This window comes from Gossypium hirsutum, chromosome D13, assembly GCF_007990345.1.
Source record: "Gossypium hirsutum isolate 1008001.06 chromosome D13, Gossypium_hirsutum_v2.1, whole genome shotgun sequence".
NCBI lineage: Eukaryota > Viridiplantae > Streptophyta > Magnoliopsida > Malvales > Malvaceae > Gossypium > Gossypium hirsutum.
In genome coordinates, this window is record NC_053449.1 from 5,788,590 (window position 1) to 5,806,363 (window position 17,774).

At 33.8% G+C, this 17,774-nt stretch overlaps 1 protein-coding gene and 1 long non-coding RNA gene across 4 annotated transcripts; one reads left to right on the plus strand and one right to left on the minus strand.

Moving 5' to 3' along the window:
• Positions 1-3,875: 3,875 nt before the first annotated feature.
• On the minus strand, positions 3,876-5,054 carry LOC121225707 (BURP domain protein USPL1). Of its 2 annotated transcripts, none has more exons than XM_041110117.1 (2): positions 4,851-5,054; positions 3,876-4,763 (listed from the first exon to the last, which is right to left on the minus strand). In XM_041110117.1, the coding sequence occupies exons 1-2, from the start codon at positions 4,899-4,901 to the stop codon at positions 3,981-3,983; spliced, it is 834 nt and encodes a 277-aa protein (XP_040966051.1). In that variant the 5' UTR covers positions 4,902-5,054; the 3' UTR covers positions 3,876-3,980. The 2 variants fall into 2 exon arrangements, with proteins under 2 accessions (XP_040966051.1, XP_040966052.1); XM_041110118.1 differs by having other exon boundaries at positions 3,876-4,760; positions 4,851-5,022.
• Positions 5,055-11,217: 6,163 nt separating this feature from the next.
• Positions 11,218-13,670, plus strand: LOC121225708 (uncharacterized). 2 transcript variants are annotated; one of them, XR_005923572.1, is made up of 4 exons: positions 11,218-11,865; positions 12,739-13,027; positions 13,122-13,321; positions 13,452-13,665. It is a non-coding gene; the product is annotated as an uncharacterized lncRNA (long non-coding RNA). The 2 variants fall into 2 exon arrangements; XR_005923571.1 differs by lacking the exon at positions 11,218-11,865 and having other exon boundaries at positions 12,284-13,027; positions 13,452-13,670.
• The last annotated feature ends 4,104 nt before the right edge of the window (positions 13,671-17,774 follow it).

The window sequence follows — 17,774 nt, forward strand, 5'->3', positions numbered from 1 at the left end:
TTTCATCGTCTAAAACATTTAAACAATATTAAGCAAATACTGAAATAATGTTTAAAAATCTAAAACAATTCAAAAAGTCCAGAGAGTCCAAATTTTACAGAACCCAAGTCCCAAAATTTAAATAAATCAAATTTAAATAGATTATGACATTAACCGAGCTCCTGATTGCACCGTCCCGCCTAAGTCTGAGGATTACCTGAAAATATCAGTCAAACAGAAAGTGAGTTTTGGAAACTCAATGCATAACGAATAGCTTAAAACTGTTAATGCATGTCAGGCAGATTTATTAGAAACAAATACATAACGTAGCAGAACAGATACAAATATATAATCCTACCCCCAACCACTACACACCAACTCCGACTATCCTAACACATCATATGGGTATAAAACACCCATCCAACCCCACACATTATTTAGTGTCGATAGGACACTTTACAGAATAGTTGCAGCTGGGCTGCTAGATAAATAGACGAGTTATTGCCTTTTATAGAAACACTTCCTCCATATATCATAACCCATCCCAAATACAGATACAAATTATAATAGATGTCAGACATGTTTCTAGAATACATGCATAAGATAACAGATACTGAGCATATATAACAATTTCTCGGATTTCACATAACCAAAGTTTACTAATTATATATTGTTTTGAATACTTAACATATAATAGACTTAGTACTAACAAATGATTGAATTCCATGTTTTATAGCTTATCAGATCACAAACAGACCCCACAGAAGGCTTACGATTAGAATGTCATATATGGCTTTAGAGGAAAATTCAAAACTTTACGCCCACACGCCTGTGTGGCCCACACGGCTTGGCAACGGCTTGGCACACTTTCGTGCGGTCCACACGACCCAAATAGCTTAGACCGTGTGTCACACGAGTCTAGCACACAGTTTGTCACACAACCATGTGTCACACACAGCTTACCACATGGCCATGTGGCGTCGACAGTGAACTTTTTCGGCTTTCGTCGGTCATTTTTTTTCGTATTTTTCGATATACACCTGGTCCGATTTTGATACAAATTTACTCCCGAGAATCTAGAGCCTAAATACGGTATAAAAACATCCATTAAAAGATTTATCGAACCTAATTCATCATAAATGACAAAACTAACTTCTGTGTATTACTATTAATATTTGACATTAAACCTCAAATGCACTTCTCACATTAAAAAAATAGTAGTTCACCAACAATTCTAAATTGCCGAGGGATCAATCGCCTGTCCAACCTCACCTAAAACGCAATCGATTAACATACAAAACGCTTCCAACCCAAAAATTAAACGAGAAAGGAAAGAAAGAAAAAAAAAACGAGCAAAAACCCCCACTTACAATACAAAACAAGATTCAAGAGTACCCATACGAACCACCGACGCCGAGAACGAAACGTACAACAGAAGAATTAGGAGCGATGTTGTGAAAAGAAAGAATGAAAGAACAAAAAAAAACAAAGAACAAAAAAAAACAAAACAAAGAAAATCCAAGAACAGATCTAGAGAAGAATGGTGGCACGGGGACTTGGAAGAAAAACAAAACAAAAGAAACAAAGAACAAATTATGAAAATAAAAAACAACAAAACCAGGAACATGGAAAAATGGTTTTGCTAAAATAAAAAACTAACCCCTTAATTTACTAATTAAAATCTAACAATAATTAAACCTCAACAAATGAAATGGAGTTCAACTTAAACACTAACTTTCTAACTAAATAACTCTCAAAGATATTTAACAAAATAAAACACCCCCTTCCCACGTAGAAACTTGAACCGGTGGCCTTCAACCCACATTGAAGACACTGAACCACTGAAGCAAGTGCTAGCTAACAACAAAATTGAGCCAAAACAAAAGTTGAAGATTTTGGGGCATTATAGGCGATGTGTCGGATGTAGTAAACGGATCTCCACGAAACATCGGAACATCTAATTGCGACAATTTGTCTTATCAATGTATCAGATATGATGCAAATATTGTCGTATCTAACAACATACATCCGCAAGTTCATCAGGAAGAATTCCCATGATTCTATGTTCTTCGACTCCACAATGGCAAATACATAGTCTTCCTTAGTCGCGAATTTTTGGCCCACAAACAACTCACGTTTGGGATCTGTGGTCAATCGGTGAACAGATAGTATATCGGGATACTCAAGGAACTCGGATGCATGTGCCGCATCGGGATCTACGATCGACATATGGGCCCCAAGTTCATTGCGTATGACAATACCTCGACTCGGGTTCCCGACTGAAGATGCATAAACATTTTCATCGTTATTCGCTCTTTCATTGTCGATATCATCTAGATCGGAATCACTATAATCTTCAACCTTGTGATCAGAATGACCATTATTATCATATTCATCTTCACCATTCGCATTAATCTCAATCATCACCGGATGTATTTGTAAACAAGAACCTGGGTTAAGGTTCTCAGACGCAAATGGAGCATTAAGATTGATGTTGAACCCACGTACAAACGATTACCTATCAACAGATGCTCTCGAAACCTCCGTACACATATCTTGAACTCCATGTTGTTCACTTAATGGAGTAAAATCTTCAGCTGGCTCCACATCAGCTAACTTAACAAAAAACTGTTAAACATTCAAATATACAACCAATTGTTGTTAAAATTACTCTATCGAAATAAACACATACGAAGAATTGATTATCCATCTTCAATAGTAAATCTATAAACATAATTAAATATAATTAAATTTCTCAACATTTATTTGAAAAACAAAATATAATAACAAAAATTAATCACTTTACAAACCTTACAAATCTTTGTGACTTTTCTTTTCTTTTTCCTCTTCAACAAAAATTTTTCTTTACTTTTTCTTATCGGTTAGCTACTACAATCATTCAACAAAACACAAAAATTACTACAATTCAAGAAAACAAAAAAATTCTACTGGTGCCGCCTAATAGTGCCCTTCCTTCTACTGTGCCGCTTGACAGACTCCCTCCTCCTATTGGTGCCGCTTGACATGTGCCCTCCAACCTTGGTGCCTCCAGTGAGTGCCCCTCACCTTTTTTTACCCGTATTAGAAACCCATATTTTGCCTAGTATAAGTGCATGATATTGATGCCGCCGTATCTAACCCTCCACCATTTAAATATTATTATTTTTTTAAAAATAAATTATGTGCTAATGATGGCTATATGATTGGGCAAAAAAATAGATGGTGTCGCCTCTTGTCAGGCACCACCCCTCGACACTGTTCATTTCATACAATTTTGGTATTTAATTATTTTTTAATATTATTAGGGTAAAAAAGTCATTTTTATTGGATGAAATTATTGAAATAAAACACTACTACTAAGGAATTAAAGCATCTATTATGTAAATTAATTAGTGAATATTTTTGAAATTTTAAATAAACATATTTTTTAAGTTCCTTATTTGCAAATATTAACCTTGTGAAAATTGATAAAAATATTAATAGTGTATTAATATAATTGTAAACTATATTCTTAATAATAATTATATCATGTTCTTAGTATGTAAATTAGTGATAATTATGTCACACTCTGAATAAATTTATCAAGTAACATATTTCAATTAATATTAAATTGCATAAGGAATTATTTTACGCAAGTAAATTGAAAATAAATTAAGAGTATAAATATTCAAGAAATAAATACATGTGGCAAAGAGTAATTTTTGAACAAACATATAAAGAAAATAATTTTTTAATAAATATGATCAGATATGACATCCCACGTATCTCATTTGAAAAAATCACTCATCCCAAAAAAATTTTTATTTTGGAGATTTTAGTTCTTGACTATTAAGTTTTTCATTTGAACCCAAGTCAATTAAAAAAATCCAAAATCTCTATATAGGAAACGGCCATCGTAAAACAAACCCACTGAATTATTGCAGATTTACAACATAATTATTATTAAACCAAAGAACACAAAACGACACCACAAAAGTAAAACAGAATCACCGGAAATTTCATTACACGGCAGCGACACCACCACCGGAGGTTTGCTGCTGAATCCATAAAATATCACCTTGTCGAAAAACATGGCAATAAGAGCTCCCTTTCTCGACACCCAACATTCGAAACACCAAATGATCGGAGCTCAAATTCTTGGAATCCAAATGACAAACGATGACAGCCTCCACTTCGTCCCCACTGCCGTCGCCGACAAGCCGGAGTTTAAAAGCTCTGGTTTCATAGTTTAAATCCGTATGGCAAAAATAAATGGCATAAAAATACGGGAACGGATGGCAAGGCACTTTCTTCACCGATACAATCTCCACCGGAGGTTCCAAAACGGTGTAGTTCTGGAACACCGGAGTCGTTAACGTCGGGTGGGTCGTGGTGATGAACTTGAAATCAACGTCGGGTCCGAAAGCTTTTTTAACGAAACCGAGCATGGAGTCCAAAGAGGTGGCGCAGATTTTGGTGGTTTCGCCATTGATGGAATCGCATGAGTATAAAGTACCCAAAAAGGCTTTACCTTTTGGGGAAGACGGTGGGACCTTGAAGAGGTTGAACATGGCAGCGGGTTTTATGAAAGGGATGATATTTTGGTATTTTGGGGGCAAAAAGAAAGGTGGGTACAGTGAGAGGTTTCGGATGGGGAAGAAGATGGGGAGTTTTTGACCAACGTGAAAATTAAGGAGTTCATCCATGGTGAATAACCCAACCTCTGCGCTTTTAATGTGATGGGAAATTTTCGTTTCATTTTCCCGGAAAATTTCGTCCTTCACTGCATATCCCCAGCGGCCCTGCTGTATGTATGCACACATTTAAAGAGAGCATAGCGTTAGTTTCTGAAGCACAATTAAATTGACCAAAAGAAGAAGAAGAAAAATTACCATTAAAATCAATATACATAACAGGACTGGATAAGTGTATCGAAGAACCATCTTTTTCTTTTCTTTTGTGAATTCTCCCCTCGTACAAACTTCTGTTGATATTAAGGCTGAATCTTACTTGGATGGCGGATGCGTGTTTGTATAATTGTATTGGTGTTGAAAAAGGTTTTTCTTTCTCCTAGTATTACTTTTATTCCTTTATTTGAAAATTAAGTATACTTTTTCTTAGTTTATTTTAATATTTCAACTTGGTAATTAAGTTAATTTCAGTGTGTGAACTTGATTTTATCATCACCTAAAAATTAAAATATATGTATCAAAGTGGCATAACACAATCTTAAAACAATCTCAAATGTCACGTCATTAAATTTTTGACAACACGTCATCAAATTTTTGCATTTGTCAAGTTGAAGGATAAAAAAGGACTTAGTCATCAAGTTTATGTAAAGGAATGGACAAAAAAAATATAAATACTGAAATGGACCTTTCACGGGCTGCGAATCAAAGCCTGTGGTGAATGTACACAAACCGTCCCGTGAAGATCAACTGATCAAATTGGGCTCATTTAATCCACTTAAACTGACCCGATTCGTGGAACATAAAGAGAAACCCATCTACTTGAAAACTTGGTGGTCCAATTAAACGCTCCAATTAAACTATAGTTACCATAGTGAATATTGTAAACCATAAGAGATAAGATTATATAGAGTTTAAATCTCTTAGGACTCTCATATTGTAGATAGACTTTAATCTTGACCGTCGAAGTAATTTAAACTATATCATTAGATCTAGGATAGCTCAACTAAATAGAGGCCTTCCCCCCTCATTTGTAATCATCTATTGTATTACCTTCAAAGTTATTAAATAGAATTGAGATCATTTACTCAAACACTCGGTATACTATTATTTTCTTATGGCTTTGTTGTTCAATTCGAGTTCTTTTGTCTTTTGAGTTTGCTTCCATTTTATTTTGCTACCTTAGAGAATTTCCCTTGTAAATTCTCATTTTTCAAGAGTTAGGCTAACTTGAGCAGATTTGAAACAAAGAAATCACCTAAGGTCATGTGGTTTGCTAGATTAAAGTTCTAGCCTCGTGATAGTTGGTATTCGAGTTAAGGTTCGAAGGGGTCGGTCGAGATGACGAAATGAGTAAACGATTAGATTGAGCTTATAAAGACCCATGGGAGGGGCGAAAAAGCTAGCAAATCGAGAGATATGTTGTCGACTTTAGAAAGTTGAGTGATCAATCTTAAAGAACTCATGGGGGATGTGAAGGACACACTCGAGGTAGTTGAAAGATGCATCGATGAGCTAGACCCAATGAGGGAGCAACTCAAGGAATTTGTGATGAAATCTCTTAGTTACAATGTGAACGCAATGCAAGGAATACTTAATTCCACTGTGGATAATCTAACAGTGAGGGATGATGCTCTGAAGCCACGATGACGACCTTAAAGGAATAGATTGATGAGTTCAATGGGGAGCTCACTATCTACAATGTTGCTTTGGGTAATGGGATGTTGGATGTGGTTTCATAGAAACAAAAGAATGGATGTTCCTAAATCGAAAGAGTTTAAGGGGATGAGGTTCGCAAGGGATGAGGACAATTTTCTCTAGGGGATGGAACAGACTTTCGTGTGATACGTATTGAGAATGATGTCACTAAGGTAAACACTGCTTCAATTTGTTTTACTTATATAGGTCTGTTATAGTGGTTTTGTAGGTCCACAAATAAGAGATGAGGTTGTATTGAGATTTGGGTGGAGTTCCAATGTAACAGCCTGTTTTCAGTGAAATTAGAATAGTAGTTTTGGGACCACAAATCTGAGGTCAAAAAATTTATTTTATTATTATTTTATTTCCTATAGTATGATAGAAATATCGTATAAAAATTTTGTTAATAAATTTTACTGTTCACATGTTCAATTTGATAAAAAGGACTAAATCGCGTAAAGTGCAAAAATTGAGTTCTAATAGCTAAAGTATAGGCCCTTATTTGGTATTTAGCCCATTAATGAGATAGTGGAGAATGTTATCTTGGCATTTGGTGTAAATATGAATGTTTTTAATGGTAAAATAGTAATTAATAAATTATATGTTAAATTAAAATAAAACCAAATTTGCTATAATCTTTATCCATCTTTTTCAACCTAATATTGAAGGAAGAAAGCCATTTTTGTTCAACTATGGTTCGACTACTTTGAAGCTCAATTGGTGAGTGATTTTTGTCCTATTTTGAATTATTTTTATGTTTCTGAGATCATTGTAGCTTAATCTATCTAGCTTGGGGACTAATTTGCAAAACTATTAAAGTATTTAAGTTTTTCCATTGATGAATATCTTAGGGTTTTGAAGTTTCATCGTAGAAAAAGAATGGTTGTTGTTAGATAAATGACTTTTGTAAAGGAATTTTTGATGAAATTATCAATTAGGGATTAAATGTGATAAATTGTGTAGTAAAAGTGTGAATTTGTGAAATATATGGGCTGCTATATGTATGTTTATAAATTGGCTAGGCTTGGGTAGGGATAAAATTGAATGAATTTTATTTTTCGAGCCTAGGGACTAAATAGTAAAGAATTAAAAGTATAGGGGTAAAATGGTAATTTTACCAAAAAGTGCGTTGGACTAAATTGAATATGAATTATATTGAATTGAGTTAAATTCATTCGCTAAGATCCGGTTAGACCTCGTACGGAGCTAGATCGAGGCAAAAGAAAAATATCAAGCCGAATCTACGTAAACTCGTTGAGGTAAGTTCGTGTAATTAAATTGTGTAATTATATGCTTTGATTGAAGTTAATGTATCTTAATTGTATTATCATCATATATGAGTACCGATCTCATATCCGATGATGTACGACGAATACCGAGCCCCGTTTGAACCCTAGGAATTTGTAGAAAACAAATGACATGTCATTCGGATTACCGATTTCAGCTCTTATGAGCTTACCGATACTCAGCTCGTATGAGCTTACCGTTATTCAGCTTGGAATAGCTTACTGTTATTCAGCTCGGAGGAGCTTACCGTTTATAGCTCGTATGAGCATACATGTACAGGAATTGACAGATTACAGTTTAACGATAATCTAAATGGTTCATTGGGCATTGTTGTGTTACGAGATTACATGAGTTCCATACGAACTACCACAGGTATTTACATGAGATATATGAAAATGATTTGTACATGATATATAGATATATGATTTGATAAATTAAATGTACATAGAAGTTTGATTATTGTTGAGCTCATACATGTTTCTAGATATTTATATGAATTACATGACTAATATGGTTGATGAGGATATGTGCCTAGGCTTTGACCAAATTGAGTTTGGATATACTTTGTTTGCTTACCTTAAATGTGACTAAATGGTAAGTTAAATTCTTTGATATACGATCTTACTAAGCTTAAAAGCTTACTCTGTGTTATTTTCCGTGTCTTATAGTGATTCGGAAGCTTATTCGGGTTGGAAGCTTGTTAGAGCTATATCACACTATCTATCGGCTCTTTTGGTACTTTTGGTTATCTAATTTTGGTTATAATGGCATGTATAGGTTATTTTGGCTAATGATAGCCTAAATGTTTTGTTTTGTTTTTAGCCATTTGAATTGGCTTGTGTTTTGGTATATTTTGCTATGTATATATAAATGGCCTTATCATGCTTGATGTGAGGTTTAGTATGGTTAACATGTAAATGATTTATTTTGTGAATTGGTATTTTGGATACATAGTTGTCATTTGAAGTGCCTACGGGCATATTGGTTGTATGTGATGATATTACATGTTTTAATCTTGATGTTGGTTGGTTTTGGATGCCTATTTATGACTTGGCTATATGAAAATTGTTGTGTTTAGGTTGGTACCAATTTGGATGAGAAATATGTCTTGAAAAATGACCTATTTTCGTCCACACGGGCGTGTATCTCAGCCGTGTATGACACACGGCTAGGTGACATAGTCGTGTGTCCCCTGTATCTTTTAAAAGAGTAAGTCAGTATGCTTATACAGCCTAACACACGGACGTGTGGCTTGGCTGTGTGACACAAGTCAGAGAGTTACACGGGCACAGACATGGGTTGGGACACAACCGTGTGTCCCTATTTCGAATGCCCACACGGTCGTATGACCCCTACAGTTTTGGTAAATTATATAAGTTTTTGAAAAATTCTCTAAACTTCCAATTTAGTCCCGATTTGTTTCTAAGGTGTATTTTGGGCCTCGAAGGCTCGTATTAGGGACAATATGTACAAATTTGATTGGTTTTTGACATGAATGCTAAATGATATAAAATGTTTGAAATTTGTATCTTTTTGATCTGTAAATCCGGTAATGCTCCGTAACCCTGTTCCAATGATGGATACAGGTTAGGGGTGTTACATTCAAAATGAATTTAAAAAGCAAATTTACCCATAATATGTCGAGGAGAAGGCTCGAGCTAAGTTGTGTCGACTTACGCAACAAGGCACTGTTCGGGAATATGTTCGGGAGTTCACTGAGTTGTTACTCCAAATCCTTGATTTGAGTGAGAATGAGGCATCCTAATGATTCAAGATGCGCTGAAGCCTTGGGCAAAGCAGGAGTTGCACCGACAAGGCATCATTGAACTTACCGTAGCCATGGTCGAGGTAGAGTCCTTCGTCGAGTTTGGTTCAAGAAAAGACAAGTTCGAGTCTTCCCAGCCTAAAATGTAACATCCCTAAATAGGGCCTAAATAAAATAGTGGTTATGAAACCATAAATTCGAAATAGAAAATTTTATTATGATGAATTATCATGATTTACCGATTGATTGGATGCATGTGTTAGACTACCGATAAGAAATTTTATACATTGCATGTTTAATTTGTCTATTAGGGCTTATTTGCAAAAGTTGCAAAATATGTGTTCTAGTTCATAAAGTACTTAATTAAAATGGGGGTTTAAAGTAGAGGTCCTTAAATAGTAATTAGATCATTAAAGTTTGATGGACAAAAATAGACATGGTTAGTAAGTAAGGTATTTAAGGGCATTTTGGTAAAATGCCTTAATTAATGAATAAAGACAAAATAACATGAAATAAGCTATCATCTTCTTCATTTCTTTTCTCCATGGTCGAATGTAGTAAGGGAACACCATGGCTAGGGTTTTTTCATCTTCCAAGCTTCATAGTAAGTCCGTTCTAGCCCCGTTTTTCATGTTCTTTACATTTTTAGAATCCCGGTAACTCGCTTAAGTTAATTCTACCATTAATTCGAGCTAGGGTTTATATTTGGAAAATTACCCATAGATGAAAAGCGTGTATTTTTATGTTTCATGATAGAATATGAAGCTTATAATTATGTTAAACGATTTTTGCGAAGCGATTTTCAGTGAAAACGAGTGAAATAACATAATCGGTAAAAAATATTATTGTTCATAAGTGCATGTTAGAGCAAGCATTTGATGTTTCCATAGAAGGGAAAAATGTTCAGCATGTCATAAAACATAAGAAAAAGGAATAAAGTTTAATTTCCGAGCCTAGGGAAAAAAATCGTAATTATGCAAAAGTTTAGGGGTAAAAATGTAAATTTTGTCAAAATATGTTTTAGGTCCAAAATGATCAGTAAATTGATTAAATAAGTGAAATATGATGTTTTAGATCCCGAAAAATGAGATTTGGACCTAGAACGGGAGAAAAATCGAAAATCGAGAAAGTTGATCAAATGGCCGTTTTGGTATCAAGGTAAGTTCATGTGTTTAATATGCATTTAATTAAGCATGTTTGAATGCTAAATTGATATATTAGTTATAAATGCTTTAGTATTGATTTTTGAATATAATGATAATAGTTGAGAAATGTTTGATAATGATTCGACATTAAAAATAAGAATTCAAATAAGTTTACATATAAGACCATAGTTGTAATGTGGCTTTGTATAAGATCAAGAAAGTATTGAATAGCATAATTTGAGGAGAATAAGATAAATTGAGGATATGATGAGATTGAGAATATAAGTATGTAAGTTGAGTAGCATTTTATTATTATGCAATTGTTGCTATTATTATTATTGAGTTATGTGACTGACCTTGAGAATTTGAGCAAGTATGTTTCAGCTATGATTTGTCAAGGCATTGATATCTCAAGGTCCATGTTTATAACATGGAAATTAAGAAAGAATTGACGGAAAAAACCATGGTTGGACCATGGCAGTGAGTGTGCCAGTGTAAGACCATGTCTGGGACATGGCATCGGCATAGTTCGAGGAGTGCTAGTGTAAGACCATGTCTGGGACATGGCATCGGCTCGAGATGAGTGCTAGTGTAAGACCATGTCTGGGACATGGCATCGGCACTGATATGTGATCCCATGTAAGACCATATCTGGGATATGGCATTGGCAGTACAGGAAACATCCTATGTAAGACCATTCCAAGGCATGGCATTGGTGAGTTCATAAGGCAAGGATACCACGTAAGAACATGTCAAGACATGGCAATGGTAAGTTTCAAAAGGAAAGGTACTTGAGTAATCCAAAGAATAATTCAGAGAGATGACAAGGTAAGATCATGAGGAAAGAGTACAGGTATGTACATAAGGCTTAATAATATTGAGTTTATAAGTCGATGATATTAAAAGTATTTTAATGAGTATATTCAAGTATTTTAAGTAAGTGATAAGTTTTCAGTTATACTTATGACGCTTTGTGACATGATTGGCAATATGCCTATATTATGGAAGAGTATTAATGTGTTAAATGAGATGTTGCAAGTACGTAAGCAATCTATTAAGCAAGGTGCTTTATTTTTTTTGAGCTTTTGGTAAGGTTACCGATGAGTAAGATGGGAAAGTATGAACTTAGCATTATTTATGCAAATTATGAAAGCTTAGTAATAAGCTAAATTCATTACTAATGATTGTTATTTTACATGTGAACTTACTAATCTTTATAAGCTTACCTCTTTCCTTTCCTTTTTTCCAGAGTCTTATCAAACAAGCTCGGTTTGGAGATCGTGGAAGATCGCTTCACACTATCAACTATCAAGTTACCAATTGGGTATTTTCATTGACAAACGTTTTAAGTTATGGCATGTATAGGGACTTAGTCATTTTGTGTGTATGTCTTTATGTTATGGCTAATGAATGACATGAAAATATTCAATAACAATTATCTATTGAAATGGCTAATTAGGAGTATGTTTGATGTTATGTATGCCTAAATGATAGTTAATACAAAGAAATAATAAAAGAGTAAATTTGCAATGGTATAGTTTTTGGACAGCCGCAATGATGTGATTTTGAAAAATCACCAAAATTAGTAGAAATAGAATTAGAGAGTGAATAAGATATATATTAAAGCTTATTGAGTCTAATTTCATATGAAAGAAACAATGCAGGCAAAGAAATTTTATATTATGAGATATTTGAATTTTAGTGTGACAGGGCCAGAATGGTTTCTGAAGTCCCCTGTTCTAAATTTAGAAAATCATTAAAAATTGTACAGAAATAATTATAAGTTATAATTTATATGTCTTAATTCCTTGGTGAGTCTATTTTCAGTAAAAACAAGTAGAAGTACCATATGAAATCTGTAAAATGAGAAAATTAATTTTTAGTGACGAGAGGTCAGAACTGTCGAATAGTGAAATAGGGGAGACTTTAACTAATAAACTGTACTAATTGGCCAACCCAAAAATTCTGAAAATTTTATGATAATTAGATATATGAGTATAGTTTTAGGGAAAATTTACAGATTTAAATTTTGAGTTTCGTAACTTGAGTTATAATTAATTTAGCTACTACTGCGCAGTTGGATAGTTTTATTGTGAACAGTGAAATAAATTATTTTAATTTGTTTAAGTATTTGGAAAATTTTTAATGTTCCCAATTTGGTAAGTTAAGTTAGGTAACGCATCGTGCCTGATTCCAGCAACGGTCTCGGTTAAGGGGTGTTACATAAAAAGATGAGGAATAGTGGGGGAGACCATGAGGAAGAACATGATAATAATGGCAATAGTGACAATGGTAAGAATTATGGTAATGGGAAACCATAGAATGGGAAGATGAAACCCAACAATCCTCCGAAGGTCAAAGAGAATGAAAAGAAGTTAGTGAAATGCTTCTTGTGTTGTAGTCCGCATAGGATGCGAGACTGTTCAGAGCAATCCAAGCTGTTTGCGACCATTAAAAATGAGAAAGTAGATCCCGATGAGAAAAAGGTATTAAAGCTTAGATCAATGATACTCAATTCTGTGAAAGCAAAAAAGGACCGCAATTAAAAAGAATTGATATTTGTGGACATCAACATTGCAGGCCAAAGGAAAAGTTCGCTTGTTGATACGAGGGCATTCGATTTGTTCATATTGGAGAAAGTCGTGGATAAACTTGGTCTCTCAGTTAGCAAATTGACTAAGAAGATCAAAACTGTAAATTCCAAAGAGGTCTCAACTATGGGAGTAGCATAAGAAGTTGAGCTACAGATTGTTTAGTGGAAAGGAAATGAAGACTTTGAGGTAATTCATTTAGATTATTACAACTTTTTTCTTGGCTTGAATTCTCTTGACAATATTAATGCTTTATTGGTTCCTTTTTTCGATTGCATATGTATCTTGGATACTCGTCATCGATAATGTGTTGTGCTAGTGAGTAGTGATGAGAAAGGTGGAACCAATGTATTATTGGCAATTTAGCTAGCAAAGGATGTTTATTGTCATAAGTGTTGGATCTGGTGCCCTGAGTGTAGTATATTCGTTTGTAAACTTGTAATTTTTTCGAACAAATTGGTTAATAAAAACAAATTCATTAATTACATTATTATACTTTGTATGATTTTCCTCATATGATTTTTGCACGCAAAGTAAAATGAAAGCAAATGTTGCTCATTGGTTGTCTAATGTTTAAACTAATATTAAGCGGTATTACGTGGTCGGATCGTAATACGGAAAGATAACTTATATTAGTCGACGAACCTAAACATGTCCTTAGTCTAATCAGAAATGAGCAAACCGATTGAAAGACTAATATTCCTTGTGAGAGATTGAACCTTTGTATGTGAGGTTTTGGGTGATTGGGTGTAACAAGTTGGGACTAGATATTGGGGTTGCAATTGCTTCTTTGTGTAAAGGTAGATTAGGCTTTAGCCAATAGGTGGTTGGGTCAATTGTGGTATAGAACCATTCACTGAGGGAGGCTAAGTAGAGTAAGGTTGTTTCCAAATTGAGCTAACAAACAATTGTGTGCAAATCTCTCCTTACTTTCTCTATTTTAGTTTTTTTTTATTGCTTGTTCAAACTTGTGTCTGAACATGTGTTTAGGAAGTAGTTTGAATTTGTAGAAAACTGACTAGTTTGTTCAGTACGTCAATGGAGGAATAGTTAATATATAATATTAATAATGCTGAATAATTTACAGTTGATCTTGACAATTGGGAGTGTATGTTCAGAGCACTTTGCTGGTGTCTTTCGAAGCAATGTAACAGTAACATTTTTAGTCAATGACTTCTGGGTCAGGCGAATGTAATTCATAGAGCCTATCAGATGTGTGAAAAGAAGGTTGTTGTTTCATAGAGGTAGAATACTTGCCATGGTCACCATAAGAATCACAGAACCTAGTTATCCATTGGGCTCAACCGAGGATTAGTTGGCTAAAGGTAAGCACTGATGGTGAGGAGTGTGAATAATGGTTATGCGGCTACTAGTGGTTTGGTTAAAGATTACGACAGATTTTGGAGAATTGACTTTATTCAGAATATTGATATTTGCTCAATGTTAGAAGTTGAAATGTGGTGGCGCTTACAATGTGTGACATCCCCAATACCCCCTGATTCAGGAATCGTGGTAAATCGAGAGTCAGTATGTTAGAACTTGAGAAGGTTATAAAATAGAAATTATTAGTGTTAGTAAAGAGAGAAGATAGAGATTAAAGGTGTAACAGTCCGTTTTCAGTGAAATCAGAACATGGTTTCAGAACCACAAATTTCAAGTCAAAAAACAATTATTTTAATATTATTTTATGGTCTACAGTATGATGGAAATATCGTATAAAAATTTTGTTAAGAAATTTTACCGTTTACATGCTTAATTTGATAAAAAAGACTAAATTGCATTAAGTGCAAAGATTGAGTTCTAATAGCTAAAAGTATTAAATAGCTATAAAATTTTAAATTGGAGGTCCTTATATAGTAAATAGGCCATTAAGGTGGTTAGTGAATAAGTATGAATAGTCATCATTGGAATTTCATGAGATATGAAGGTTAATTTTAGAAATTAGTAATTAAAGTTATAATAAATAAAATAATCTATTCTTGTCATCTTCCACAAAAAATAAAGAAACAAGAAAGAAAACCTAGACATGGAAGCTTGAGTGTAGTAGCTTAATTTAGCTAGCTCGGGATCAATTTGCAAAACTGTTAAAGTATTATAGTTTTGCTATTGGTAAACATACTTGAGTTTTGAAGTTTTATGATAAAAAATGAAAGGTTGTTGGTAGATAAACAACTTTTGTAAAGAGAATTTTGATGAAATTATCAATTAGGGATTAAGTTAAAAAAGATGATAAATTTATGGTAAAATTTGTAATTTTGTGAAATATATGGACTGGTATTAATATGTATAAAAATCGGCTAGGCTTGAGTAAGTATTAAATTGTATGAATTTCATTTTTCGAGCCTAGAAACTAAATTGCAAAGAATTAAAAGTATAGGGGTAAAGTGGTAATTTTGCCAAAATATGTGTTGGACTAAATTGAATATGAATTATATTGAATTGAGTTAAATTCATTCGTATAGATCTGGTTAGACCTCGTACGGAGTTAGATCAAGACAAAGGAAAAGTATTGTATTAGTCGCCTTAGTATCTACGTAAACTCGTTAAGGTAAGTTCGTGTAACTAAATTGTGTAATTATATGCTTTGATTGAATTCAATGTATTTTAATTGTATTACCATCATATATGAGTACCAATCGTACATCCGACGATGTATGACGAATACCGAGCCCCGTTTGAACCTTAGGAATTCGTAGGATACAAATGACATGTCATTAGGGTCACTGATTTCAGCTCTTATAAGCTTCCCGTTATTCAGCTTGAAAAAGCTTACTGTTTATAGCTCGTATGAGCATACATGTATATGAATTGACGAATTACAGTTTAGTACTCCTCGTTTGTCCTACCTATGTATCCAACGATATTCTAAATGGTTCAACGGGCACAGTTTTGTTATGAGATTTTATAAGTTCGATATGAACTATAATTGGTATTTATATGAAAAACATGAAATGTGATTATTTGATGAATTCAACCATGTGCGTTGGATCTTATATGTGTTTTTCATGGCTAATATGTTGGTGATAATGTGTTTAGGCTTTTGGCCAAATTGGTTGAGATATGCTATGTTTACTTACCTATTGTAAGGATATATGGTAAGTTAAATTCCGTGTTATTCGAACTTACTAAGCTTAAATGCTTACTTTGTTTTATTTTTCTTTGTTTTATAGTAATTCGGAAGCTCGTTCGGATTGGAAGCTGGTCGGAGTTATTTCACACTATCCATCAGTCCTTTTGGTACTTTCAGTAAATTAGTCTCGAATATAATGGCATGTATAGGTTATTTTGGCCAATGTTGGTATATAGTTTTTTTGTTGAGACTAGATATTTGAATGGATTGAGTTTGGTATATTTTGATGTGTATATAAGTGGCTTTATCATAATTGTTGTGTGTTTGATATGGTAGAATGAAAGAAAGTAAATGGGGTTTGGATATGCATATATGTATTTGGTCATTTAAGTGAGTTTGGATACTTGGTTGATATGATTTTTAAGTTTTCATTTGAAGTGCCTAAGGGCATATTGGTTGTATGTGGTGATATTTCATGTTTAAGACTTGATTTTGGCTTATTTACAATGCCTTGTGATGGCTTGTTAATGTGCAAAAATGTTGAGTTAGGTTGATGTCAAATTGGGTAAGAAATGTGGCTTGAAAATTGGCCTATTTTCGTCCACACGGGCGTGTGTCTCAGCCGTGTATGACACACGGCCAAGTGACATGGTCTTGTGTCCCCTGTACCTTTTAAGTTTCACAAGTCAGTATGCTTACACAGCCTAGCACACGGGCGTGTGGCTTGGCCATATGGCACAAGTCAATGAGTATCCGATCTAGTCCCGACTAGTTTCTAACGCGTATTTTGGGCCCCGAGGGCTCGTATAAGGGAAAATATGTTTGGTTTCGATTGGTTTCTGACATGAATGTTATATTATATGAAATGTCTATTTATTTGATTTGTAAACTTCGGTAATGCTCTGTAACCCTATTCTGGCGATGGATACGGGTTAAGGGTATTACAAAAGGTAATTGAAAAGGCTCGTATATTGTGAGAAATAAATCTGAGGTATTGACTTAATTGTAAGAGAGTAAAAAGTATTGGGGCAAAAGTGAAAAAAAATTAAGAGTTGGAATGATTAGATTGAATTAAAGGAAAATATAGAGGGACTAGAAGTGAACTTTTACCAAAAAAAATGACTCATGAATGGTGTTGTAGAGAAAGTTAAGCAATTAAATGGTCAATACTTAATTTAGATAATTATGAATAGAATAATTATTAAAGACTAAATTGGTGTAAAAGTATGATTGGTGGAAATATTTTAATATTTTTTATTTTAATTATTAAATTAATAGATATTGTTTTAGAATAGTTTAGAAAAATGATGAAATTCATTCATTTTTTCCCTATTCTCACGCTGCTCTCTTTTCTCCATCTTTACCATTTTTGTTTTTATTTCAAGTAGGTCTTTTTGACCAATTTCAAGCCTTTCAAGTTTTATTCCTCCAATTTTTTTCATGAATCTTTAGTGAAAGTAAAGGAGAAACCTAGTAGTTATCTTAGTTTCATGAGAAGTGTATCTATATTTATCCTTGAGGAGAGAGAAAATAATAACTAGGGTTTGATCATAAGAAATTAAAGTATGATAA